At 45.0% G+C, this 26705-nt stretch overlaps 1 protein-coding gene across 2 annotated transcripts in view; it reads right to left on the reverse strand.

The window, feature by feature from the left end:
- Positions 1-12749: 12749 nt before the first annotated feature.
- Positions 12750-26705, reverse strand: part of adgrv1 (adhesion G protein-coupled receptor V1) — a 191703-nt gene continuing 177747 nt past the window's right edge. For both annotated transcript variants that reach the window (XM_029762120.1, XM_029762121.1), the window contains 3 exons: positions 20817-21008; positions 17958-18135; positions 12750-13228 (listed from right to left, as the gene is read on the reverse strand). In XM_029762120.1, the coding sequence (XP_029617980.1) occupies positions 13110-13228; positions 17958-18135; positions 20817-21008 (489 nt within the window). In that variant the 3' untranslated portion in view covers positions 12750-13109. The remainder of the gene's footprint in view (positions 13229-17957; positions 18136-20816; positions 21009-26705) is intronic.

A 26705-nucleotide genomic window follows, 5' to 3' on the forward strand; every position in this document is an offset into this window, starting at 1 on the left:
TTAGGTTTTGAGGCACAGTCCTGGGAAATTCTTTCATTCACCCGCTGTATGGTGGCAGGGTGAATGTATTTTCGTGGTAGCGGGGTGGAGATGACTACATAATGAGGAAGAAGCTTTTTCAATCACTTCCTTGAGCGCTGTGGACACCCTTTCCTGCTGGGCTGTCAGGTCGTTTGTGCTTGTGTGAATTATGATGTGGCTGGGGAACTCCAGTCTGTCTTCTGACAGAAGCTCCATGGCGCACCATGGAGACCAAAGTTTAGTCTCTAATGCTCTCTCTCTCTCTCTCTCTCTCTCTCTCTCTCTCTCTCTCTCTCTCTCTCAGGGCCCCCCTCTATGTAATACATGTCTTTGCTGTTACATACATCTCTTGGAGGAGGGAACGCAACACCCCGCTGCATCTCAACTCCCCGTGGAGTGAAAAAAGTATGTGATCGTAGGTGTGGGGAAGAACGACAGAGGCAGAGAAAAATACCGTTTACAGGGAATTCTTTATTCCTTAACACGGTAATGCAGGGAAAAGGGGCTGGACGGAACCAAAGCAAGTAAAAGTAACAGTTAAAGAGTCCCCTCTCCTACCTTACCTGCCTTCCCACTTCTTACCTAACCTTAAGCACCACCTGGCACGCTAACCAAAAAACAGGAGGTGGTCTGCCCAGGTCTTACCTAGTGTGCATAGACAGATTAAATACTATGGGTTATGTATGCCCGCAGGCCTCTTGCTTAAACACTCCCAAGGTGCGTTCCCCTTCCCCCCTGGGAACAAATGAAACAGAATAATTACCAATACTTTAAGTGAACAATTTCAATGACCAAAAACACTAAGTCCTATTGGCATACACATACCTCCGAAGGAGCGGCTACTAAATAGCATCCGCAAAACTTTTACTGACCACCACAACAATCAACACAGGACATAAAAAGAAGCTCTCATCCCTGACGAAGAAACACTGTCTTTTTTCAAGCTGGAGAAGGAGTTGGTAATGAAGAGACAGCTGTATCCCCTGACGAGAGGGAAGGGTCAGAGCTCCAATCAGCGATGGGGCCGACCAATCAGCTGCTTTAGGATTCCAGGAAGCCATTTCCTGAAATACACACACAAACAAACCCACAACAACACAGAAACTGGGGGACGTAACATTTGTCCATCTGTGAACCCATCTGTCTATCTGTCTACTATGGTCCCTATCCATCCCCCACACAGTGAGAAGTGAAAGTTAGAGTCGCTTTGGGACAAGGGCAGTCCAGTTTACTCCAGTTCCGTGACTCACTGTGATCACTGGGACGAGGTGCCAAATAAAAAAACGTCTCATCTGACTCAGTTTTTGGCAGCCAGTTTCAGGAGACCACAATAGAAAGACAAAAGACTTTGGCAGGCTTGCTCAACATCATCGCTTGCTGAGTTGCTTGTGAGGAATGTATTACACATACCAGTGCAATCCTCTCCAGACACCTTCAATCTGTCCATGTGCCAGTCCAGACCACGTTTCACGCTACTGACTGAGTGCACTCAGGGTAGTGTGAACTGTGAATGACTGTACTGGGGATTCTGAGAAAAGCGTTTCTCATCCTACCCATGTACTTAACACAGTTAATCAGATGGGTGATGATGTGTGAAACTATTGCTGTGTCAAGAACTGTATATGGATAATACATGGATTGATGCACGTTATAGTCAGTGTAATATACATTAACAAGTTTTCTGGTTTATATAGAGCAGGTTATTTAATAATGGCTGGCCTGGTAGATTTAAATGGTGTCCCAAAAGGCACCCAATTCCTTATAAACTGCACTACGTTTGACCAGAGCCCTATGGCCCTGATCAAAAGTAAGAAATATTTTTCCATTCGGGACTCGCCCTTGTCTTAGTTACACTCTTGAGGGGAGGATTTCCCTGAAAAAGATTATATAATTCTACAAGAGGCAGGGTGGGACTTTGAAATCAATTTCAAGGCCATTCGTTCTAATGCAGCAGCACCAAAGCAGAACAATCCATTTGAAACCTAAACCTATTCTGTTCAGAATGTGAATGTCATAGAGAGTACAACTGGACACCATACTGGTCCTCAGAGCCAGCATGATAGGAAGGCCTAGTGGACTACTAGAAGTAGGCCACTGCAGAATCTGGTTTTCTCAAGCCTGCCCTAAAGTTTTGTATCCAGGGTATTTGCGCATTTCCTCTGCCACGTTTCTAGCTGAGCTTTGAAGCCTTTCATGATTAATTTCAGATTTACTGCAGTAATCCTGCAGGTCAGTGTGTGATTGCTTGTGGAGACAATAACAACAACCTAAGTCAATGCCGAGCCAGCTTTCAAATAACCATATGTTAAGAAGACTGATCTTAGGCTATTGGCTTGGACCCGAGCCATGAACACCTTGTTCTGATAAGGATCTCAGACATCATCAGAATAGCCAGATAGCTAACTGCTAACTATCTCAAAGCTAAAGCATGTCCCACTGGGCAAAGACGTTAATTGAGTCTATTCCAAGTTGGTTCAAAGTAATTGAATTGAAATGATGTGGAAACAGAGACTCAACCAGTGCGTGCCCAGTGGGGTAGCTGTTCCCTTTCTTTTTCCACCGCTGCTGCAATGTCACTTACAAACAGTTTGACCTAAGAAGTATGCAGAGTATAAAAAGGTCACATTAGCATAGAAAAACACTTCCTGGTATAGACTTTTGTGGTGCTCAAGTCAAGCTGAGCAACAGTAACAAGGAGTGATGTGTAATGAAACAAAATGTCTTTAGGGATGCCGGGAACTAGACGAAAACCTCCAGACAAAAACGTACTTGAACACATTAACGTTCTAGCCACGTCTCATGAAATGTGACTAGAACATGAATAACTTCTATTCAGAGAACATGGCAATCATGTTCTGCGTATGTTACATTGATGGAAAATTCTCCTAACCCTCAGAAAACTGGACACTGGAATATTCTTGCAACATTCCAATGAAACATGTCTAGAACCTTAACATTGAATATTCTGAGAACATGGTAACCACGTTCTGGGTAAGTTCTGTTTGACATTAAGGGAATTGTTCCTTGGAAACAGTCCTTGGATATCACTGGAACATTCCTATGGTAATGACCTAATGAGACTCTTAAAGGAACATTCTCTAAAGTTGTGGGCTCTTTTGTTGTTAGATTGTTATTGGAGAAGCAGGGTTATGTTCATTGCGCAAAACTTTATTTTTCAACAGGCAGTTAAGGATGACCAATATTGACCTGATATGCAAACTCAATATTAAGGCCTAGTGTTTGAGACTTGTGAAACAAAGATCATGGAAACCAGCACCGTTACCCTGGATAAACTGTACTAAACCTGTCTATAGTATGACCTGGATGTGATTGTGTGCACTCCTTCAAATATTTAGGTGACTTTCTGGAGCCTGGCATTGCAGCTCTGATGTCAGGAGGCCTCTAACTCTGTATTTCATGTTACTTCTCCTTGTTAACTTCACATTGGCTTCTTTGTTCTCAGTCAACAACCCACCCTAAGGCCCTAGATGGGATGTGCTTTTTGTGTTTAAAAGAAATGTTGTGGGACGACCTGCAGAAAAAAACTTGACTGGACCGGTTTCTGAGACGCAGTTGCAGCCGCTGGATCTAACCGGGTAAGACCGGCTGTGTCTGGCACACAGGGGAGTCATTGTGACCGTGGCTCTTTGATGTGTCACATCCTGTTGCACATGGTCTCTCACTGTGGTTACTGCTGAGTTTTCCCACTATCATGCTAACCACTACTGTCTGTTCCTTTCACCCAGAGAAAGACCTATACTGACTCTACCTCGAAGTCCAACCAAGCAGCAAACTAGATATGTGAAAGATATTCAGCCCCTGTCCCCATTCCTGCCTGTCCTTGTGCCCCTCTCTGAGATGGACCTGCAAGCACTCGCCTATTTACTGTGGATCAGGGTGACCCAGTGCAGCCTGCTCAGGGTCTCTCCTCCTCCATATCAATAGCTCTATTCCTTAATTAAGGTGTGTCTCTCCTTGTCGCGGGGCAGCAGAAGTGGCGAATGATAAACCAAACTGGTTGAGACTGGCTCGATGACCACGCTTAGAGGCCACTTTGTGACTCAGTGTTCTCCTTGGCACAGATAGCTGTTGGGGCTGGAATGCTTTATCAGGGCCCTGCATGTCATCTGCTAATTTGCGGCTGCACACACACCCACACACGCACGCACGCACACACACACACGCACACACACACGTCCACACACACACTCTTTGTCACATGGAGACGAGCAGGACACAATTATACAAGAGGGCCAGGGGTAAAGCCAGTTCAGTCCTCTATGATGGCAGTGAGACATGCATACACTGTACTGCCACATTGAAAATATCTATTCATTATGATTCCTCATAACCTAAAGCAGTGCTGTATTAAACACAACTGCTTATAGACTGAGCCTTGTGTGGTAGTAGTAAGTTGAACCGCTTCAGGCGAAGAGCTTTGGTCAACAGCTATAGCAAAACAACTCATACTGTAGGCCCGCCAAACCCAGTATCTATTCCCAGCCCGCGGACGGGTTAAACATAAAATCCAAGCTGTCTGTGCAGGACCCTGGCTTCCTGTGTGAGGAAGGGTTAACCAGTCCCTGTCACAGACCGCTGTGGGTTTCTGCCAACCAGACGGTGGGTTTCGCACGCCATATGTTCCAGTGACTTCGGCTAGATTCCGACCCCCCCTCCAATTAGGCCAATGTCGGAGAGGGTTGTGTTTCAACATGGCTCAAAACGTTCATGGGGATCTGTGCTTTTTGGCCCTCACCAAGGCATGTCAATCAAAGCCCTTTGACATTTGATGGGGTGGTACGGAAAGTGCCAAAAGGTCACGTTATCGGACTGAGGTGTCAGTGGCTTGATATAAAAACTGGGTCAACTGTCTGGCCACTCAGGAAATTCGATCTGCTCAGGTGGTACTCATTTATCTTAATAGCATGTTTGTTTTTAGCTATCACTTTACCCTGACCTTAGATAGCCTCCAGTCTACTAAACGTGTTAAATTCAATTTAAGTCAAAGAAGTTTAAGTGATTTAGTCCTCTCCTCACTGGCCTCTTCACTGGCCGGTCTTATTTACATTACATTTATTCTACAGGACCTATAGGCTACCCTGAATACATACTGTATGTTATTGTCTGACTGTAAATACATTGGCCACTACACACCTCATAAAAATGCAGATGCCTGTACTGAACCATCCAATCATAGCCTGATCTATATCCTATCCTCTGTCACCTGTTTTATTCTCTCCTCATCCAACCTGCTATCAAACCTACCCCCTCCAATACTACACCCCCCTCTCTTTGTAAGCACTGGATAACCTAGTGGATCACTGTGACAACCAGAGTCCTTGAGGGCCAATGAGATCGACCCCTGGACCAGAACTAGACGACATGTAAATGAGAAGATTCTAGTGATGATGTCAGTGTACCGGACATTGTGATAGAACAGTACTCTGCACAGCACAGTCCTTTCACATTTGTATGCCCTTCATTTTGACATGCATTTTGACTAATGCTTCCTCCTCACATCCTCCACCGCCCCTCTAACCTGCTCTTTCAACAGCTTTCAAAGCCATTGGCATGTGACTGTGCGATAAGGAATGCTTTGGTAGTACAGCCTGTGATCGTATAGCCTTAATGAGGCCCTGCTTGCTTTCAGAACACATCAATCAGCCAGGGAGAGCAGACACCCAGGCACGTTGCAGACTTAGAGAGCCACTCATCTCCTACCAACTTGTGGGTTCTCATCCTGCGCCGGTCCCTTCCCATCACAGTGGGGTTGTAAAGCTCTAAGTTGACATAAATTCACACAGCACTGACTCTGTGACCCCAGCGAAGTTTGCTTTGGGGTCCCTTTTCTGAGAAAGATGTTCCCGAGACACAGGGATCCTTTAGCTGTCAAAGGGCCCATTTGTAATATGCGGGGTCACACGAGCTTTACAGAGGCACAAATCATAGACGTTTTACAGACTGCTTTTCTTAAGAGCAGAGCATGTCGTAAACTTAAGTGCTTATCCAATCATTTCTCTAAAAGAGCCTGATTCTACAGTATATGCTCGCTGTATTGTCATCAAGATACTATGAAATTAGCTCTGGTCCGCATTGGATTAGAGAGCTACCGTGACATGTGCCTTGGCAACTGAACATCCATGCCTCTATAGTTTTTCCTGTACCGTTTCGATATGACATAACATTTCTTTTCAATAGAATCCTCAATGGCAATGTGAAAGGATTAAGAAGTACGGTAACACTGTACACATTTAGTCTTTAGATTCCGGTTCATTTAATCAAGTGATGGACGCTAAACCATGCTCTCGATCTCTTGCATCTGCTTCTTCAGTCAGAAGAGCATCCATGAACTGCGAATGAGCCTAAACGAGCCATCGGCTGTTCAACAAACATCAGCGGGAGGTGATTTGTTAAGGAATTGACTTATGCCAATGCCTATGTAGAGCAGGAACACAGGAGTAATTGTGAGTTAAGGGAAAAACTTTTTGCACAAGCTCACACATGCCAAATAGCCTAACTGTCTAACTGTGTAAACTATTAACTCATTTTGCTCGTAGTCAATTCATTGCCATGTAGTCAAGAATTTCTAGGGTATGAACGTCTTCAAAGACCAGGCAAATTGTGGTATAGAAAAACATAAAGCCTTTTGAGTTATCTTAATGACAGTAGAATCCATGACCTTCGATTGTCTTGTCTGGTCACATCAATGTGGTTGACAAAGAGTGTTTTCAGACACATTATTTGAAACCAGGTCACACTATTGTGATGAATGAGAGGCAGTGTGTGTTCACAACAAAAAGCCCTGAATAGCCCATGGTCGCACATTCAAACACAGGTATCTTGAAGAATGCTAACTGGACTGAATAGATATCTATCTCACAGGTGCGGTGCTGAAAAAGATATGGAGAAAGGAAAGGCAATACAAAATGGTGAAACGCTGACATTATCAAATTTCATACGATACCGTTCCACTGCCACCGTTCCACTTCCAGACAAAAAGGAACATATCGACCATGTAAAGACATTGTCATAACATGATCCATCCATCGAGTCAAGTGAACTAAAAAGAAACATTGGTAATATATTTGACAATCCTATTCACCTGGTATGCATTGCGAACTTATACTGAACAAAAATATAAACGCAACATGCAACACTTTCATAGATTTGACTAGTTATAGTTCATATAAGGAAATCAGTCTATTGAAATAAATTAATTAGGCCCTAATCTATGGATTTCACATGACTGGGAATACAGATATGCATCTGTTGGTCACAGACACCTTAAAAAAAGGTTGAGGCGTGGATCAGAAAACCAGTCAGTATCTGGTGTGACCACAATTTGCCTCATGCAGCGTGACACATCTCCTTCGCATAGAGTTGGTCGGGCTGTTGATTGTGGCCTGTGAACTGTTGTCCCACTCCTCTTCTGTGCGAAGTTGATGGATATTGGTGCAAACTGGAACACGCTGTCGTACATGTTGATCCAGAACATCCCAAAAATACTCAATGGGTGGAATGTCTGGTGAGTAAAGCAGGCCAGGGAAGAACTGGGACATTTTCAGCTTCCAGGAATTGTGTACAGATCCTTGCGACATGGTGCCGTGCATTATCATGCTGAAACATGAGGATCTCGTCACGGTACTCTGCGCATTCAAATTGCCATTGATAAAATGCAATTGGGTTCGTAGTGCGTAACTTATGCCTGCCCATACCATATTCCCACCGCCCCCATCGGGCACTCTGTTCAACATTGACATCAGCAAACTGCTCTCCCACACAATGCCTTACATGTGGTCTGTGGTTGTGAGGCCAGTTGGGCGTTGGAGGCGGCTTATGGTAGAGAAATTAACATTAAATTATCTGGCAACAGCTCTGGTGAACATTCCCGCAGTCAGCATGCCAATTGCACGGTCCCCTCAAAACTTGAGACATCTGTGGCATTGTGTGTGACAAAACTGTACATTTTCAAGTGGCCCTTTTATTGCCCCCAGCACAAGGCGCACTTGTGTAATGATCACGCTGTTTAACCAGCTTCTTGTTCTGCCACACCTGTCAGGTGGATGGATTATCTTGGCAAAGGAGAAATGCTCACTAACAGGAATGCAAACAAATTTGTGCACAACATTTAAGAGTAATACGCTTTATTTTTGCATACGGAACATTTCTGGGATCTTTTATTTCAGCTCATGAAACATGAGAACAACACTTTACATGTTGTGTTTATATTTTTGTTCAGTGTATATATGGTAACTGTCTGGTATAGAACAGTGGTGCTTGTTTCAGTTCATCCCAAAGAAGCCAGAACATAATTATTATAAGTCCACTGTGTGTTGTTTAATAAATCAAGCCCGAGTCTGTGCACATGGCTCCTGTATATTTGTGTGTGCATTTTGTGAAAAAGGGAGCACAGGCTTAGAAAAGAACAGGCGATTTTTCTCAGAGAGAGAGAGAGAGAGAGAGAGCAAAAGTGTTCTGGTGGGAAAGTGCTGAATCACTGAGAGGAGGGCTGGTGACCGGGAGATAGGATGAGTCACCAGGCGCCAGGCGCTAGACATCGGAGGAGAGATCTGAGTTATTGGCCTTTCACACTCAAGACCTGGGACAGGAACTGTCCCATTGCCCTTACAGCCTGTCGTTTCAAACGTGTTTACGCTTGAGACAATACATTAACCTCATTAAAACATTCCTTCTAAATGCATGATACAAACTATACATTTCCCTAAACCCATGTGCCTCATTCACTCACAGCCATATCAGATGAGCCTTCTCAAAGCCAATGGTAAACACATTTCCACACAGCAAAGGACTTTTTGAGAATGGAAAGAGTCCAAAGATCTATTTCTGCTGCAGCTCCCCTCATAACTCCTGACCTAAGTGGCTGATGACAAGTGTTCGCCGGTGGTTGTGCTATGCTACTGGACACCGGCCAGGACCCACAGACCACAAACAGTCAAATCTGTGGTAGGACTCCCTGCATAAATTACAGCAGGCCACAGAGTGATAACAATTACAGTATATCACCAAAACGCGAAATAAATATTGCACATTTAAATGTTCAAATCAAAGTATTGAGGCTGGAAGCGTTTAATCAAAAGAGTTCGGATTGTTACCCAGGTTACTTCCTCAAGAGGGAGAGAGCAAACTGTGGCTTTCGAAAGTTTAAAAGGACAAAGTTGATCTGAAACCTTATGTTAGATGAACAAAACATATTGTTACAGTATAAGGGCTGCATAATTTAAGAGACAAAACAACATCCCAACCTTCTCATCACATCAAAGTACGCTGAACAAAAATATAAACGTAACATGTCAAGTGTTGGGATCTGTCACATCTTTCATGAGCTGAAATAAAAGAGCCCTCTCAACTTTTGTGCATGATAACGCATGGCCCCATCTTGCAAGGATCTGTACACAATTCCTTGAAGTTGAAAATATCCCAATCCTTCCATGGCCTGCATACTCACTAGACATATCACCCATTGAGCATGTTTGGGATGCTCTGGACCAGTGTGCACGACAGCGTGTTCCAGCTCCTACCAATATAAAGCAACTTCGCACATCCATTGAAGAGCAGTGAGACAACATTTCACAGGCCTCAAATCAACAACCTGATCCACTCTACGCGAATGACATGTGTCGCGCTGCATGAGGCAAATGGTGGTCACACAGATACTGACTGGTTTTCTGATCCATGCCCCTACCTTTTTTTTTTAAGGCATCTGTGATCAACAGATCTGTATAGTCATGTGAAATCCATAGATTAGGGCCTAATTCATTTATTTAAATTGACTGATTTCCGAATATGAACTGTAACTCAGTTCAATCTTTGAAATTGTTTCATGTTGCGTAATTTTATTGTTCAGTTCTGCTGAAATGAGTCCTGTACAAGCTGGGGACTAGATTTGGGGCGCCGTCAGCATCTCTGCCAGTAGACAACTCATCACACAAAATCAAGGTTGCTCTTAGAATGGCTTCGATACTTCTCCACCCTCCATTATAGATACGTCATTTGTTTTCCTCAGTGCGTCATATACAGTTGAAGTTACAGATTGCATTAGGTTGGAGTCATTAAAACTCGTTTTTCAACCACTCCACAAATTTCTTGTTAACAAACTTTCGTTTTGGCAAGTCGGTTAGGACATCTACTTTGTGCATGACACAAGTCATTTTTCCAACAATTGTTTACAGACAGATTATTTCACTTATAATTCACTGTATCACAATTCCAGTGGGTCAGAAGTTTACATACACAAAGTTGACTGTGCCTTTTAAACAGCTTGGAAAATTCCAGAAATTATGTCATGGCTTTAGAAGCTTCTGATAGGCTAATTGACATCATTTGAGTCAATTGGAGGTGTACCTGTGGATGTATTTCAAGGCCTGCCTTCAAACTCAGTGCCTCTTTGCTTGACATCACGGGAAAATCAAAAGAAATCAGCCAAGACCTCAGAAAAAAAATTGTAGACCTCCACAAGTCTGGTTCATCCTTGGGAGAAATTTCCAAATGCCTGAAGGTACCACGTTCATCTGTACAAACAATAGTACTCACATATAAACACCATGGGACCACGTAGCCGTCATACCGCTCAGGAAGGAGACGCGTTCTGTCTCCATTAGATGAACGTACTTTGGTGTTAAAAAGTGCAAATCAATCCCATAACAACAGCAAAGGACCTTGTGAAGATGCTTGAGGAAACATATATCTATATCCACAGTAAAACGAGTCCTATATCGACATAACCTGAAAGACCACTCAAGATATTGGAGTGGCCACCACAAAGCCCTTACCTCAATCCTATAGAAAATGTGTGGGCAGAAAAGATCTGAAGAAGCATGTGCGAGCAAGGAGGCCTACAAACCTGACTTAGTTACACCAGCTCTGTCAGGAGGAATGGGACAAAATTCACCCAACTTATTGTGGGAAGCTTGTGGAAGGCTACCCACAACGTTTGACCCAAGTTAAACAATTTAAAGGCAATGCTACCAAATACTAATTGAGTGTATGTAAACTTTGACCCACTGGGAATGTGATGAAAGAAATAAAAGCTGAAATAAATCATTCTATCTACTATTATTCTGACATTTCAAGTTCTTAAAATAAAGTGAAGATCCTAAGTAACCTAAAACAGTGAATTTGTACAAGGATTAAATGTCAGGAATTGTGAAAAACTGAGTGTATTTGTATTTGGCCAAGGTGTATAAACTTCCGACTTCAACTGTAAGTGTCCACTAGGTACGTAAAGGAACCGCCAGGGTGAGACCAGGAGGTGAGCTCGAATAAGGCAGAAACAAAATATCCCAATGTGCTCTATTCTCCGTTACGTCTGCTAAGAAAGCCAGCGAAACCAGACCCAGCACTTACTCACAGTTGAGACACATCCAGGGACCCTCTTTGTTTCCTACAAATATGAACAGAGTGGCAGATGAATAGGTCTTAGCTTTCAATGTGTAGACTGTGGAGCCTCCAACCTTGTTGCCCTTCATACATAAATTACCTCAGCAGCATAGAGGGAGTTTAGACGCCACAACCCTTTTTTAATGCATTTCCGTTAGAGCTCCTGACCTGAACTACTGGTAACCACTAGTCACTGGTTATGGCTTGTTTTTCCTGTACTGTAATAGCAGCAGTAGTAGTAGCATCATATCAGGCAGGCTACAGTCCTTCCAATGTTTGTCTGGAACTGTAAGCTCATTAACTAAATGAATAAGGGGTAGGGCATGTCTGGAGAGCATATTAGCTGCTGTTCTTAGTGTCAAACAATCCAAATGGACTACATTCATATTATGTTAGTAATTCTCCCTCTGTCTCTCAGCTTTGGCCCCCAAAAAACTAGTTTCTATTCTATCCATTAACCAAGTCTAGCAATTTTTGAGGTCAGAGGTCAGGGTAAAGTAACCACTGAGTTTACAGCTCCAAGCTGAACAGTGAACACACTCATTGGGCTCCTGAGTGGCGCAGCGGTTTAAGGCACTGCATCTCAGTGCAAGAGCTGTCACTATAGTCCCTGGTTTGAACCCAGGCTGTATCATATCTGGCTCTAATTGGGAGTCCAACAAGGCTGTGCACAATTAGCCCAGCATTGTCCAGGGCAGGGCGTCATTGTAAATAAGAATTAGTCCTTAACTGACTTGCCTAGTTAACTGGCTCTCACTTTGCAGATGAAACGGGCTCTTTTTTTTGACATTTTAGTTTGGATAATTGAATTTGTTATCTGAACTATCCCTTGTCATAGAGCTTTTGAAGTGATGTAACGTGTAACCCATGAATAGTCTATTGTCTGACAAATGCTTCAGTGTTTGACCTTGTATCCTGATCGTGTACCTGCAGTACATTTACAGGTTTGGCACACTTCATGAGGATCATCAGGCATTAGATTTCATCTACATACAGGCTCAATATGAACTTTCATACTCCACATCCATACTCCATATTTCCACCTCCCGCCGCTTTTGCAGACCCAAGCAGAAATGTCCAGACCTGATCTCCCAGGACCAGATCACTCAGACTGTGTAGAACAAGTTTGTGAAATTCCCCCAGGAGACTGCATGCATTCACAGTGTCCTCTAGTCTGACCCCACAGCGACTCAGCAATTCCACATCCTGCGTTACGCAACTCTCACACAAGCTCTCCTCTCTTTATGCCCAACTGTTGACAGACCATAGACTGCTGCCAGCCGCTCCAAACGCAATCACAGGCGGACAAATTTAATCAAGACAGCCCAATGTAAAATAGCTGTTGAATTATTTATTAACAATGTTACACAAACCTTAGCAGCAGGTTTGTGGGTGCTGGCTCGTGTCCTAAAAACTTTACAAAATGTTTACATCCAAGGAGAGATAAAATCAACTTCAAAAACTCCATCAAGGACTTTCACAAATTAATTTAGTAAAACATTTATATATTCATATATAAAAACAGACATAAAAACATCACCGGGTTTCATGATATCAAACAGCTAACGAAAAAACTACAACTTTTCTAAAAACAAAACAAAACAAAAAAAAATCGGGATGTTTTAGTGCAAAGGCAGTAGAAATATAAAAATACTGTTGTGTTTTTCTCTGTGGTATAAAAACGTGGGAGGTTAAAGGTGTGTGTCGGCGATGGGGATGCGTCTTAGTTCAACGATCTGGGATGGGGCCGTACTCCCACCATCATGGCTCCCGTGGATCGACTCGTTGTCGCTCAGGTTAAGGCCAGATCCTAACAGGGAGAGAGAGACAGCACACATGTCAATCATCACTTATTGATAATGTTAACTCTGGTCCAGTGCTTAGTGCACGGTGAGCGTAGTGGAAGAATGCGCACTACGCTGTGGACCAGAGCTAAGATAATGCATGACATCAACTTACTTGATTCATAAAAAAAAAAAAAGAATTTTGTTTGTGGTTAAAGGCCTACAGGACATTTCGACATCAACAGCTGCTGCAGTGTTCTGAGTGAAAGGTGAGTGAGAATGATAATCAACAACCAAAACAGCACGTAACAGCACATTTTAACATTATCTATACACTTCAACTACAGTCAACATGTCCAAATTGACAGGTAGAAGTGAGTGTTTCATGACTAGTGGTTCCAAAGGTAAAGGCATGAACAATAGGGTGTATCAAATGGCACCCTATTCCCTAGTGCACTACTTTTGACCAGGGCCCACTAAGAAGTACACTATTAAAGATGCAGTCCAGGATGTTAAGCACAACAAATTTGTAACATATTGTTTGAATTAGATTCGTAAAATATCATATCAATTGATGTAGTACACAAAAAACAGGGACCTGTTTTGTCTCGTGAGCACCACTTTCAAAACCACTGGCTGAAATTATACAAAAGTTCTGGACCATCACTTTAAGGGAATAATAGGGTGACATTTGGGATGAACACAATGTGATGTAATCCAAAGAACAGAACGACCTCTAGATTACCTGCGCAGTTATTGCAATAATAATTTTTATGACAGTCAATTACAGCGCATTCGGGAAAAATTCAGAACCCCTTCTATTTTTCCACATTTTGTTACGTTACAACCTTATTCTAAAATGTTGTAAATAAAAAAAAATCATCAATCTACACACAATAACCCATAATGACAAAGCAAAAACTTTTTTGCAAATGTGTTAAAAATTAAAACCCGAAATACCTTATTTACATAAGTATTTAGACCCTTTACTCAGTACTTTGTTGAAGCACCTTTGGCAGCAATTACAGCATCGAGTCTTCTTTGGTATGAGGCTACAAGCTTGGCACACCTGTATTTGGGAAGTTTCTCCAATTCTTCTCTGCAGATCCTCTCATCCTCTGTCAGGTTGGAAGGGGAGCGTTGCTGCACTGCTAATTTCAGGTCTCTCCAGAGATGTTCGATCGGGTTCAAGTCCGGGCTCCGGCTGGGCCACTCATCTTCCTGTTGGAAGATGAACCTTCGCCCCAATCTGAGGTCCTGGGCGCTCTGGAGCAGGTTTTCATCAAGGATCTCTCTGTACTTTGCTCCGTTCATCTTTCCCTCGATCCTGCCTAGCCTCCCAGTCCCTGCCGCTGAAAAACATCCCCACAGCATGATGCTGCCACCACCATCCTTCACCGTAGTGATGGTGCCAGGTTTCCTCCAGACGTGACGCTTGGCATTCAGGCCAAAGAGTTCAATCTTTGCTTCATCAGACCAGAGAATCTTTAGGTGCCTTTTGGCAAACTCCAAGCGGGCTGTCATGTGCTTTTTACTGAGGAGTGGCTTCTGTCTGGCCACTCTATCATAAAGCCCTGATTGGTGGAGTGCTGCAGAGATGGCTGTCCTTCTAGAAGGTTCTCCCATCTCCACGGAGGAACTCTAGAGCTCTGTCAGAGTGACCATTGGGTTCTTGCTCACCTCTCTGACCAAGGCCCTTTTCCCCCGATTGCTCAGTTTGGCCGGGTGGCCAGCTCTAGGAAGAGTCTTGGTGGTTCCAAACTTCTTCCATTTAAAAATGATGGAGGCCACTGTGTTCTTGGGGACCTTCAATGCTGCAGTCATTTTTTGGTACCCTTCCCCAGATCTGTGCCTCGACACAATCCTGTCTCAGAGCTCTACGGACAACTCCTTCGACCTCATGGCTTGGTTTTTGCTCTGACATGCAGTGTCAACTGTGGGACCTTATATAGACAGGTGTGTGCCTTTCCAAATCATGTCCAATCAATTGAATTTACCACAGGTGGACTCCAATCAAGTTGTAGAAACATCTCAAGGATGATCAATGGAAACAGGATGCACGTGAGCTCAATTTCGAGTCTCATAGCAAAGGGTCTGAATACTTATGTAAATAAGGTATTTCTGTTTTTGATTTTTAATACATTTGCAAAAATGTCTAAAAACCTGTTTCGCTTTGTCTTTATGGGGTATTGTGTGTAGATTGCTGACATGTATTTATTTTTGTAATGTAACAAAATGTGGAAAAGTCAAGGCATCTGAATACTTTCCGAAGGAATTGTACAGTAAAAGCAGGGCATTAAGGACAACCAGTGGGATGGTAAGTTAACGATTCACCCTTTAACGGACTGTGAAGAGCCTAATGAGTGTGCTGCTACTAACTTTACTGCCTGACTGACTGACTGACTGGCCTATTATGCAAAACCTCATTCTAGACTTCCCTTCTATCTCCCTGACCTCTGCCTGCGTCTGAGGGAGGTCTAGGGTAGATATGAAGGAGGTTATCGTTTGAGTGTGGCAACATATGGCCGGCCACGTAGAGAGCTAGAGGTCAGAAATACACGCCAAAAGGGAGGCGGAAGAGGGACGGTTACAACACAGGCCAGGAGAAATGCTCTAGCACAGCATTTCTTTCTCCAAGTCATTGTTTTGGATGTATTTAGGATTAAACATCTTGTTCAACCTGGAAGAAAAGAAGAAGCAGGAGCGCTTCAGGTATCCCACAACAACCCCAGGTAATAGACTTAGCAGATATTTGTGGTTATAATTGTTCCTTTATGCTTTTCAATCGTGTTCACCTGTAGAATTCATCTTCCGAGATGTTGTTTTAACAATAAGAGAGCCGTGAATGCCGCCCCATTCGTAGACGTGTTCAACTTGAGGCTGAATGATGGGGTGTACAGTTGGGTGATAGAGGAGTCAAGGCAAGGCCAGTGAAATGCTGACTCATCTTCCATAACAACTATGGCTTATGCAGGCACGCACGTGCGCCCACCCACATCATACACAAAACACACACACACTACACGTTAAAGACGGCTGAAGAAGAGTTAGCGCTCGCCTCTCCCCGAGGCTTTTATTTACGGTAACATTACCCTCTCTAGCCAATCCACTCTCATTAACACCTCTGACTAACTCCAAGTCCGCTGCCGCCAGGGACTTTTAATTTAGCGCAGCCACGGCGATAGACATGTCTTTTCCGGAGAGTGGATACTGGCGTGTATTCACTGACCTCGCCCAGGGGCCCAGTTAGCACTGAGATGCCAGATTAACCTCTGTGTTGCACGGGGCCCTTCAGAGGCCACTCAATCAAGGGCCCGGCGGGGCCACCGCGAGGTGGGGTCAAAGCCCAGATGGAGTTCTTTCCATGATATGGACACCTTGGTTATCAGGCCTGACTGGGAAATAAGGTAAGACGCATGACACATCTCTTCCCATGGGGTGTGTTTCTATAAACAGAAATCTTCACGGGTGAGAGAAGGTTCATGGAAATAACATGTGTCCTCTCTAAAGAATCCAACTACAGTGAACGTAGTAGCTATGTACAGTGAAGAGACATATCAAATCTAAACGGTATGATGATGTTATGCTGTGACAATAATAGTAATAATAATAATAATAATAGCAAACATGACATGACGCTCTCACAGCACTGCCATCTTGGTCCACCTTAACACTACAAAAGAACATGACATCACTATTCGATGCGCGCTACTTTTGACCAGGGCCCATGGGCCTCTGGTCAAAAGTAGTGCGCCATATTGGGGATAGGGTGCCATTTGGGGCGCGTCCTATATTCCCTAGAGAAACAGACCAAACAAAGTCCTGAACACTACTTGGCATGTTTTCAGCTGGGTCCTGCCACTTGTTATTCAGGCAGCGTAGATCGATTCCTCTGTGATTTGAGAAAGGGAGTGTGGAGCGTTGATATATCAGCCGGCAGTAAGACCCCATATCTCATTAAACATTGATGACTGAGGAAAAATGGTTCCTACAGCCTCAAGACAGGGTTCGCTGAGGACTGACCGAGCAGGGCCAGCAGTAATGGCTGCCATGGGCCCACGACTGCACCTGCGCGTACATGCACATACACACCGGCTCCAGGCCTCCATACACACCCATGCGCATGCACATGCACACGTTCAAATGCGCACACAGCAAATCACACAAAGGTTAGAAAACCATATGTGAGTCCCCCATATTCCAGATCAGGTACATGTATGCTCAAGTACAAGTTGGAACTCTAACTGGATTGAATCCCCGAGCTGACAAGGTACAAAATCTGTCGCCCTGCCCTTGACCAAGGAAGTTAACCCACTGTTCCCCGGTAGGCCATCATGGGGAATAAGAATTTGTTCTTAACTGACTTGCCTAGTTAAATAAAGGTTAAATAAAAAAAACGATTATAAAAACTATAAAAAAAACGTTAAAAAAATGTTTAAAAAAACTTAAGAGGGAATAAGAGGTGATCTGTATGTATACTGACTCATGGCAGTATCCACTTCTCCCTTGACACCATTATGGTGTTGATGAGTAGGACACGGAGTTTCTTCTGACCATATGACCTGATTAGGAAAAACTCTGGGCTCTAATTATTGGCTTCATATAGGCTATAGATGACTGATGAATAATATGTCTGCAGGATAAGTGATAGGCCGTGCCCTAAATTGCTCCCTATTACCTACAAAGTGCACTTCTAAAGTAGTGCACTACGGGGAATAGGGCGGCATTTGGGACGCTGGCCAAAGTGATTCTTACCCGTCTTTAAGGCAAATATGAGGTCGTCAAACTCCTGGGACTCCTCGTCGGCCACTAGGTTGTCGTTGATGAAGCCTCCTCCGTCGGTGGTGTAGGTCCCACTCTGAGGGCTCTGCTTAAACACACTGCTGGGCTGACTGCCCGGACGCAGGGACGCACGCTCCCAGTCCGCGGACACCTGCCACACACACACACACACACACACGCACAGCATGCACACACATAAACGCACGCAGGCGCGCGCACACACACACATAAAAACACAAATATGCACACACATACACACGTACATGCACACGCATGCACACACGTACGCACACGCACGCACACAAACACACACACAGCATATCTTTACAGACTGTATACGGCATTAACAAAGACAGCCACTGTCCAACACATTGAAATGACACTGATCAGAGGGCATAAATTATGTCAGGGTTACATTTCTAGAGTGTTTTTTAGAAGCTGACATTTACACTATTTGGAGTGCACAGTGGGTATCCTTATGGATTTGCATAAACAACACAAACCAGAGACGAGCACGTAAAGGGGGGGAACTAAATCTCCATGATTAATGCAATGCCAAAAACCAGTCCCATTCTGGCAGGGAGTCAGCTCAGGATAGCAGAGAATGGGCCTGTCAGCCGTGTAATCACGTCGTAGACGTGGAGGGTCACGCAGAGTTTATGTTGTCAAAGCTCCCCAAAGGGTTAAACGCAGGACGAAGGGTCATGTGGGGGTTAAGGGGTGAGAGGGAGGTCGCTGGCTCTGGGTCTCATACAAAATCAGTCTCGAATATGCAAACACTGCACTGAACCTGCTGCACTGGTGAATCCTTTCTCTTCAGAGAGAGAGAGAGTGAGAGACAGAGGGAGAGGAAGAGGGGGAGGGAGATAAATTAAAAGGGAGAGAGGGAAGACAGAGGCGGGCACGAGAGATAGGGAGAGAGAGAGAGAGAGACCCAGATAGTTCCCAGGGCTAATCACTAGATGTCTGGATGAGTGGTGATGGGAAGAGAGAGTTCAGCACCATCACAGACAACCAGCTAGCCATGAGAACCGGCACATTGTGTACATAACTAAGATATTTCACTTGGCTAAGCGATCTTGTGTGGTTTCCACCAAAAGAGACTGGATGTTTTTTCAGCAGACAGTATGTGTCCAGGTAATAATATAACCCATCACCGGACAACTATCCCTGTCCTCTCATACACGCCATCCAAGGCACAGACAGGGAATTATTGCGTTGTGGAAAGAATCCTTGTGGAGTCTAATTTTCCCTTAGTCTGCGTTTTCCAGGAAACCCAGTTTCACCAGCCTCCCTCCCTCTCTCCCCGGTGACAGACAGGTGTAATAGCCTATCTCAGTGTTTCTTAATCCTGGTCCTGGGGACCTAATGGGGTGCACATTTTAGTTTTTGCCCTTGCACTATACAGCTGATTCAAAAGATCAACATATCATCAACAGCCAGCCAGACAAACAGACAGGTGTAATAGCCTGTCTGAACAGGCCTGTAATGACAGACAGACAGACAGACAGACAGACAGACGTAATAGACTGTCTGAACAGACCTGTAATGACAGACAGACAGAGAGGTGTAATAGCCTATCCGAACAGGCCTGTAATGACAGACAGACAGACAGGTGTAATAGCCTATCTGAACAGGCCTGTAATGACAGACAGACAGACAGGTGTAATAGCCTATCTGAACAGGCCTGTAATGACAGACAGACAGACAGACAGACAGGTGTAATAGCCTATCTGAACAGGCCTGTAATGACAGACAGACAGACAGACAGGTGTAATAGCCTATCTGAACAGGCCTGTAATGACAGACAGACAGACAGGTGTAATAGCCTATCTAAACAGGCCTGTAATGACAGACAGACAGACAGACAGGTGTAATAGCCTATCTGAACAGGCCTGTAATGACAGACAGACAGACAGGTGTAATAGCCTATCTGAACAGGCCTGTAATGACAGACAGACAGGTGTAATAGCCTATCTGAACAGGCCTGTAATGACAGACAGACAGGTGCAATAGCCTATCTGAACAGGCCTGTAATAACAGACAAACAGGTGTAATAGCCTGTAATTGGTACAGTGTCTAGAGCTGTGGTACAGTGTCCAGCCACCATTTACCATATCCACTCTGAAGGGGGCTGACACCTCCCATGTACCAATCCCCTCCGCACCCCTTCCTCCTCCCCTCTCCATTTTCTCACTAACTCTCCCCCCCCATCTCCTCTTCAGGGTAACTCCTTATAGGGTGTCCAGCAGAGCTGTGACTTAGCAGGGGATGAATGGACTGGGCCCGGGGAGTACGTAGCCTGACAGGTCATATTGAGAGGGCTTAGTTCTTGGGTAAGGTGGGCTACTAGTTGAGGAGAGGAGAACACTTCTCTGCATGGCAGCTCTCACACACACACACGCTAGTGTAAGCGTAATTGCGGTATAGCTGACTCAAGCGATTGTGAACAAACAGAAAGTGTGGAGGGACACGCTGTGTTTCCCTGAGGATCTGCTGACAAGGGTGTGAGTGAGGAGAGGACTGGTCAAACCGAGCCCTGGGTATGAGGGCAGAGAGAGAGAGAGAGAGAGGGGAGAGGAGAGAGAGGGATGGGACTGGGGAAGGGGAAAGGGTTGAGGTAAGGGCTTTAGAGTAAGGGCACCGGGCAGGGGAGAGAGCGGTATGGGGGGTAAGGATGACGCAGTCAGTCAGTCAGTAAGTTGGGGACTTGTGGGGCTAGAACAGGGCTCCTCAGCATTTTCTATTGCTTTTTCTCCGTAGTTTTGTGCAGTGAGGGAGGGAAAGATGGCAGGGTGTGTGTGTGTGTGTGTGTGTGTGTGGGGGGGTTACCTCCTCCATGGCGCTGATGAGGTTCTGGGTGGACTTGTTGATCTCCGCCCCTATGGTGGCGGCACCCCCTACCCCGCTGTGGTAGGTGGAGTCTGGGCTGCCGTGGCCGTTCATCTCCACTGTGTAGCTGGCCTTGGATGGCCAACACAGCTGGTTGTGCATCAGGAAGTACACCGCAAACACGTACAGGCCCTGGGGAGCAGAGGGTAAAGATAAAAAATGCGGCACCTCCATTGCAATTCAAAATGATTTGACCCTGCCAGGCACATCCCGAATTGAACGTACACACAAAAGAAAAAGGAGAGCGGAATTAAATTGTTGTCGATAGCGCGTGGTTCTCCCCATTGCCCTCTGCGAAGTGCACTATGTTGAACGGCTCCACACAACGCAGAGCAGCACGTCCCGTACGGGGAAAGTTTGGATTGATTGAGAATGGTAGAAGTGGCAAGACGTCGTCCCTTGGACATGACATCACTGTCAGTCAGCAGCATCCTGATCTAGTATCTCTACCACTTCCTCTGTGTCATCAGACAAGCCGGTGTGAATTACTCCAGCACGTTCCTCTGTGAAATACCACAGTCCCGGCAGACATCTCACAACACCAGGCGGGCAGGGATGACGGCAACCATAGACAGAGATGGAGTGATGCACTGCACTGCAAATACAGTATTACCGCACGCGCACGCACGCACGCACGCACACCCAGGAGAACAGGACATCACCAAGCGATCTAGAGCAGGAAGTTCATCAAAACTGGGACTTAAATTAAACCAATTGCAATCTCTCCATGTCATTAAAGCCCGTGCTTCTGTTTCACCAGTGGCCTATTGATCTTAACAGCCAGGCAGTTTAGTCCGGCTCAGGGAGAGGAAAGCCACTCAACACTGATAGAGAGACAAAAGCTCCCAATGTAGATACAAACGTGTGGGAATCATTACACTTTCCTTGGAACCCTGACATTGAAAGGGGAAAATAAACGCGTGGCTTTTAATGGATACGACATGCGAGGAGACGAAGGGGAACAGGCTTAGTCCACTACCTGTTTATTGGTGCACTGTAAATAGGGAACATGCGCTTCTATCTGGGGAAAAAGCACACATATGGGAATGGACACAGTACACCCACAACAATCACTCAGAGTGCCTTTACAGCCTGAGCGGAGCGTGTGTGTATGTGGTGTGTGTGTGTGTGTGTGTGTGTGTGTGTGTGTGTGTGGAGCAGCCACTATCAGTAGTCTCTGATAGAGTGAGAGCGACCCCATCCTGACAGTCTTCAGGGCGATTAGCACACGCCGTTTAAGGACCAGCCTGAGTCAGCACGGCCCGAGGAACAAACTTTATTACCCACAGGCTGTTATGTAAGTGTTCCTTGCTCTGGGGACTTGACGTGTGTGTGTGTGTGTGTGTGTGTGTGTGTGTGTGTGTGTGTGTGTGTGTGTGTGTGTGTGTGTGTGTGTGTGTGTGTGTGTGTGTGTGTGTGTGTGTGTGAGACAAAGAGAGCGAGAGTGTTACTACAGGAGGTTAGGTCACGGCCCCTACACCACCATGGGAACCAGGGAGGGAGGAGAGAGGAGGGAGAACACAAGAGGTACAGAGAGGCCCCGCGCTAAACAGCTAGCTAGCAAGGGAGAGAACGCTTTCAGTAGAAAATCAATTGAAAGGAGAAAAAACAGAGAAACAGAGAAAAAGCAAAGGAGAAACAGAGAGGTACTGAGATGGGCAACAGAAAGAGATCAAATGATAATGCATGGACATCGTAGCGCTTAGACCACTGGGCCTATCCCTCCTATACCATGTCTCCTAGCAACGTGTGCTGGGTTGAATCGATGAATGAGGCTGCTACTTCTGCATTATCAACTCATCTCCAGCGACAGGGCTCATGACAGGATCTGCGCTGCAATGAAGAGAAGTCTATTTATAGTCCGCTGTGTGGCCCAATCAGGAAGTGCGGGGGTAAATCTAATTCTGTGGTGGGTGCCTGGCATCTTTCATTGATCAAAGAAAGGGGGGGCTGTTTGTTTGTGAGCTAATAATGTACAAGCCCATTTACTGGCAGAGGGGCGTACACAAATCAAATCAAATCAAAGTTTACAGCAGCACACAAACAATGCTGCCGTGATTGGATTATTCTTCTATAATTCGGGACAAATTCAGCCGGATCTAACGCAGATGCTGCCCTAGACAACCCCTAGACAAGAAATATGTCAGAAGAGAGAAAGAAATAGAGCGAGAGATCGAGAGAGAAAGAGAGAGAGAGAGCGAGAGAGAGAGAGAGAGAGAAAGTGAAAGAGAGAGAGAGAGAAGCAAAAAAGCCTTGCATATGCCAGCTCTGGGTAGCATCTATATTGATAGACTCCAACAGTAATGCTGTTATGTCTGTCCGTGTGGAGTGCTGAGAAGAAACCAACTAAATCTATGGTTGTACTGAATAATGTGCTGGGGCACAGAGGTTGCTCTCACTCCAAAAACACCGAGACTAATACTTGGCAACTAGTAGTATATGTCTACGTCCCAAATGGCACCCTATGGGCCCTGGTCAAAAGTAGTGCACTATATAGTGCCATTTTGGACACAGCCTGTGTTTTATAGACACAGACTTGTTATGTAATTTGTAAGTCACTGAAATTGACATCAAGGGAAATGTCTCTGTTGGTCCTTGCCGGCATCCCAAATGGCACCCTATTCCCTATATAGGGCACTACTACTTCCCAAAATAGGGCACTACATCTTAAGGGAATAGGTTGTCATTTGGTACACAGCCCTTATAGGGAGAGTGAACAGCTTGGAAATGTGACAAATCCTTTCCTCCCTGAGTCATAATACACACGCAGCAACTGCTCTGTACTGTAAGACGGTGGCCCATCCAAGTTGACAGCTGGAGCTAGGTGCTGGTTATAGCCGATGATATCACACTAGATGTGATAGGATGCGTCGGAGGATGTCTGCCCATGGAAGGCAAGATATCCGAGACATTACGTACATTACTGAAAAGCAACTCAATCAGGAATACATCTAGGATCCCACTGTAAACATTGGCTATCTTGACCCTTAGGATCCAGACTTACAATTCTGCAGTGCAAAAAAGAATCATGCTGGATCCACCCAGTTACCAGTTCCACTTCCATAAATTGAATACGGTGAAAAGTCTTCTCTGTAATAGGCTGTGTGCCAAGCGGCACCTTATTCCCTATGTAGTGCAATACTTGGTCCTGCAGACATACAATACTTTGGGACACAGACATTTACTGTACATCCCCTGATGGCTGCCTTCATGTGCAGCTGTCCTTTGAGGTTGCCTAGAATGTCCAGAGCAGCGCTAACTAACCACTAAGCAGGATGTATGAAATATAGCCAAGCACACTGGAGCCAGCTGGTTGACGGCTGCTTACTGGAGGACATGTAACAGTGCTGCTGTGGTTCAGAGCTGTTAGCCTAAATCGCAAAGTAAATAGCATTGAGAGAGTCTATATAGTTGAAATGAATGGATAGAATCGACCTTCTGTGTGTGGGCGCATACATGCGCGTGCATGTACACCCAAGCATTCGCGTGCACACACGTACGCTCTAACATCTGCACTTGTTTAATGACTTTCAGCAATTAGCCGAAGTGAGCAGAACCATTAAACAGCCTTTTACAGTCAGAGCAACAGCCACACTAACAACAATAATAACATGGAAAATTCTCCTCATGGAAAATGTACCGCATGAGCGAGATAACACAAAACAACCTGAAAGAGCATCCAACCGCAAACGGTGCAACAGAATAGGGGCACATAAGCAGCTGGAGTAACAAATAGCCACAGAACACCAGAAAGTGACATAATGTACTCAGATATTATGCCAACTCAATGGATAGCTAGAAAGTAAATGAATTGAAATGTAGCCTTTAAGAGGTTTCTTAGACGGTCTGAGGTGGTTTGTGACACCAAAAACAGAAAACCTTTAATCTGAAGATTTGTTATCCAGCCATACATGTATAATAAACTTCCCTCCATGCAGCGTAGACGAACGTGACTATATTATAAATCCTAATCATATGAGTTGAATTACATTCCACGAAGCCAAATACAAAAACCTGATACATGCTGATGCATTATGGTTCGCAACATTTACGGTCGTCTCTATTAATGTTCATTGGTGTTGGCGATGACGTGGTACTAACGGCCGTGTCACGACACAAATGTCAGTGCTCTCATCTCCACGTTCCCCGTCTCCCCATTAAAGCAATTCGTTTTTGCTCCATAAACGCAGACTCTCAAGGCAGAACAATTGTCCCTTAAACGTGTTATGGCCGAAAGAGGCGGCGACAGCTTCAAAAAGGGCCTGGTGCAGGCGTCAACGGCAGAGAGCAGCAGCCGAAACAGCAGCGCTCGGGAAATCTAGGTCAGATGTGTTTGTTTAGAGCTAATCGATGGTCTCGGATGCAGCTCTCCTTGGAAGCTCATTACCTGTAGAAAAGGGAATGGTCTGTTCCAGCTCAATTCTTCCTGTCTTACAGAGAACTCTCCCTGGAGACAACTGCTTATAGACCGCTTTAGTCTTTACATCTGAGCCCAGGGCAATTGGAGGCTGTGGAGATTCTCTGGTTGAAAGCAAAATAACTTTTCAACCGTGTTCTGCTCTTTCTCCCTGGGGATGATAGAGCTGATTATTTTGTGAGAATTGTGATGTCTGTGGTGGGGGGGGGGGGGGGGGGGGGGGGGGGCAGTGGAAGGGGCTAGGGAGAGGGAGGTCTGTGAAAGGGGCTAAGGAGAGTCAAGTGAGAGAGATTCACTCATGAAAGACACTTCAGAAGCAACCAAAGGCCTTTAAGTTGGATTGGACTTTCTCTACACTTTCAGGGGATTCATCCTGTATTGGAACTTAGTGGCAGGGGAATTCATAAAAATACAGTGAGGGAAAAAAGTATTTGATCCCCTGCTGATTTTGTACGTTTGCCAACTGACAAAGAAATGATCAGTCTATAATTTTAATGGTAGGTTTATTTGAACAGTGAGAGACAGAATAACAACATAAAAATCCAGAAAAACGCATGTCAAAAATGTTATAAATTGATTTGCATTTTAATGAGGGAAATAAGCATGTGGACACCTGCTCGTCGAACATCTCATTCCAAAATCATGGGCATTAATATGGAGTTGGTCCCCCCTTTGCTGCTATAACAGCCTCTCCTCTTCTGGGAAGGCTTTCCACTAGATGTTGGAATATTGATGCGGCGACTTGCTTCCATTCAGCCACAAGAGCATTAGTGAGGTCAGGCACTGATGTTGGGCGATTAGGCCTGGCTGGCGGTCGGCATTCCAATTCATCTCAAAAGTGTTCGATGGAGTTGAGGTCAGGGCTATGTGCAGGCCAGTCAAGTTCTTCCACACTGATTTCGACAAACCATTTCTGTACGGACCTCGCTTTGTGCACAGGGGCATTGTTATGCTGAAACAGGAAAGTGCCTTCCCCAAACTGTTGCCACAAAGTTGGAAGCACAGAAGTCTAGAATGTCATTGTATGCTTTAGCGTTACGATTTTCCTTCACTGGAACTAAGGGGTCTAGCCCGAACCATGAAAAACAACCCCAGACCATTATTACTCCTCCACCAAACTTTACAGTTAGCACTATGCATTCGGGCAGGAAGCGTTCTACTGGCATCTGCCAAAATCAGATTAGTCTGTCGGACTTCCAGATGGTGAAGCATGATTCATCACTCAAAAAAACGCATTTCCACTGCTCCAGAGTCCAATGGCGGCGAGCTTTACATCACTCCAGCTGACGCTTGACTGCTTGGCCTTGGAAACCCATTTCATTAAGCTCCCGTCAAAGAATTATTGTGCTGACGTTGCTTCCAGAGGCAGTTCACAACTCGGTAGTTAGTATTGCAACCGAGGACAGATGATT

Source organism: Salmo trutta, chromosome 9, assembly GCF_901001165.1.
Source record: "Salmo trutta chromosome 9, fSalTru1.1, whole genome shotgun sequence".
NCBI classification, from domain to species: domain Eukaryota; kingdom Metazoa; phylum Chordata; class Actinopteri; order Salmoniformes; family Salmonidae; genus Salmo; species Salmo trutta.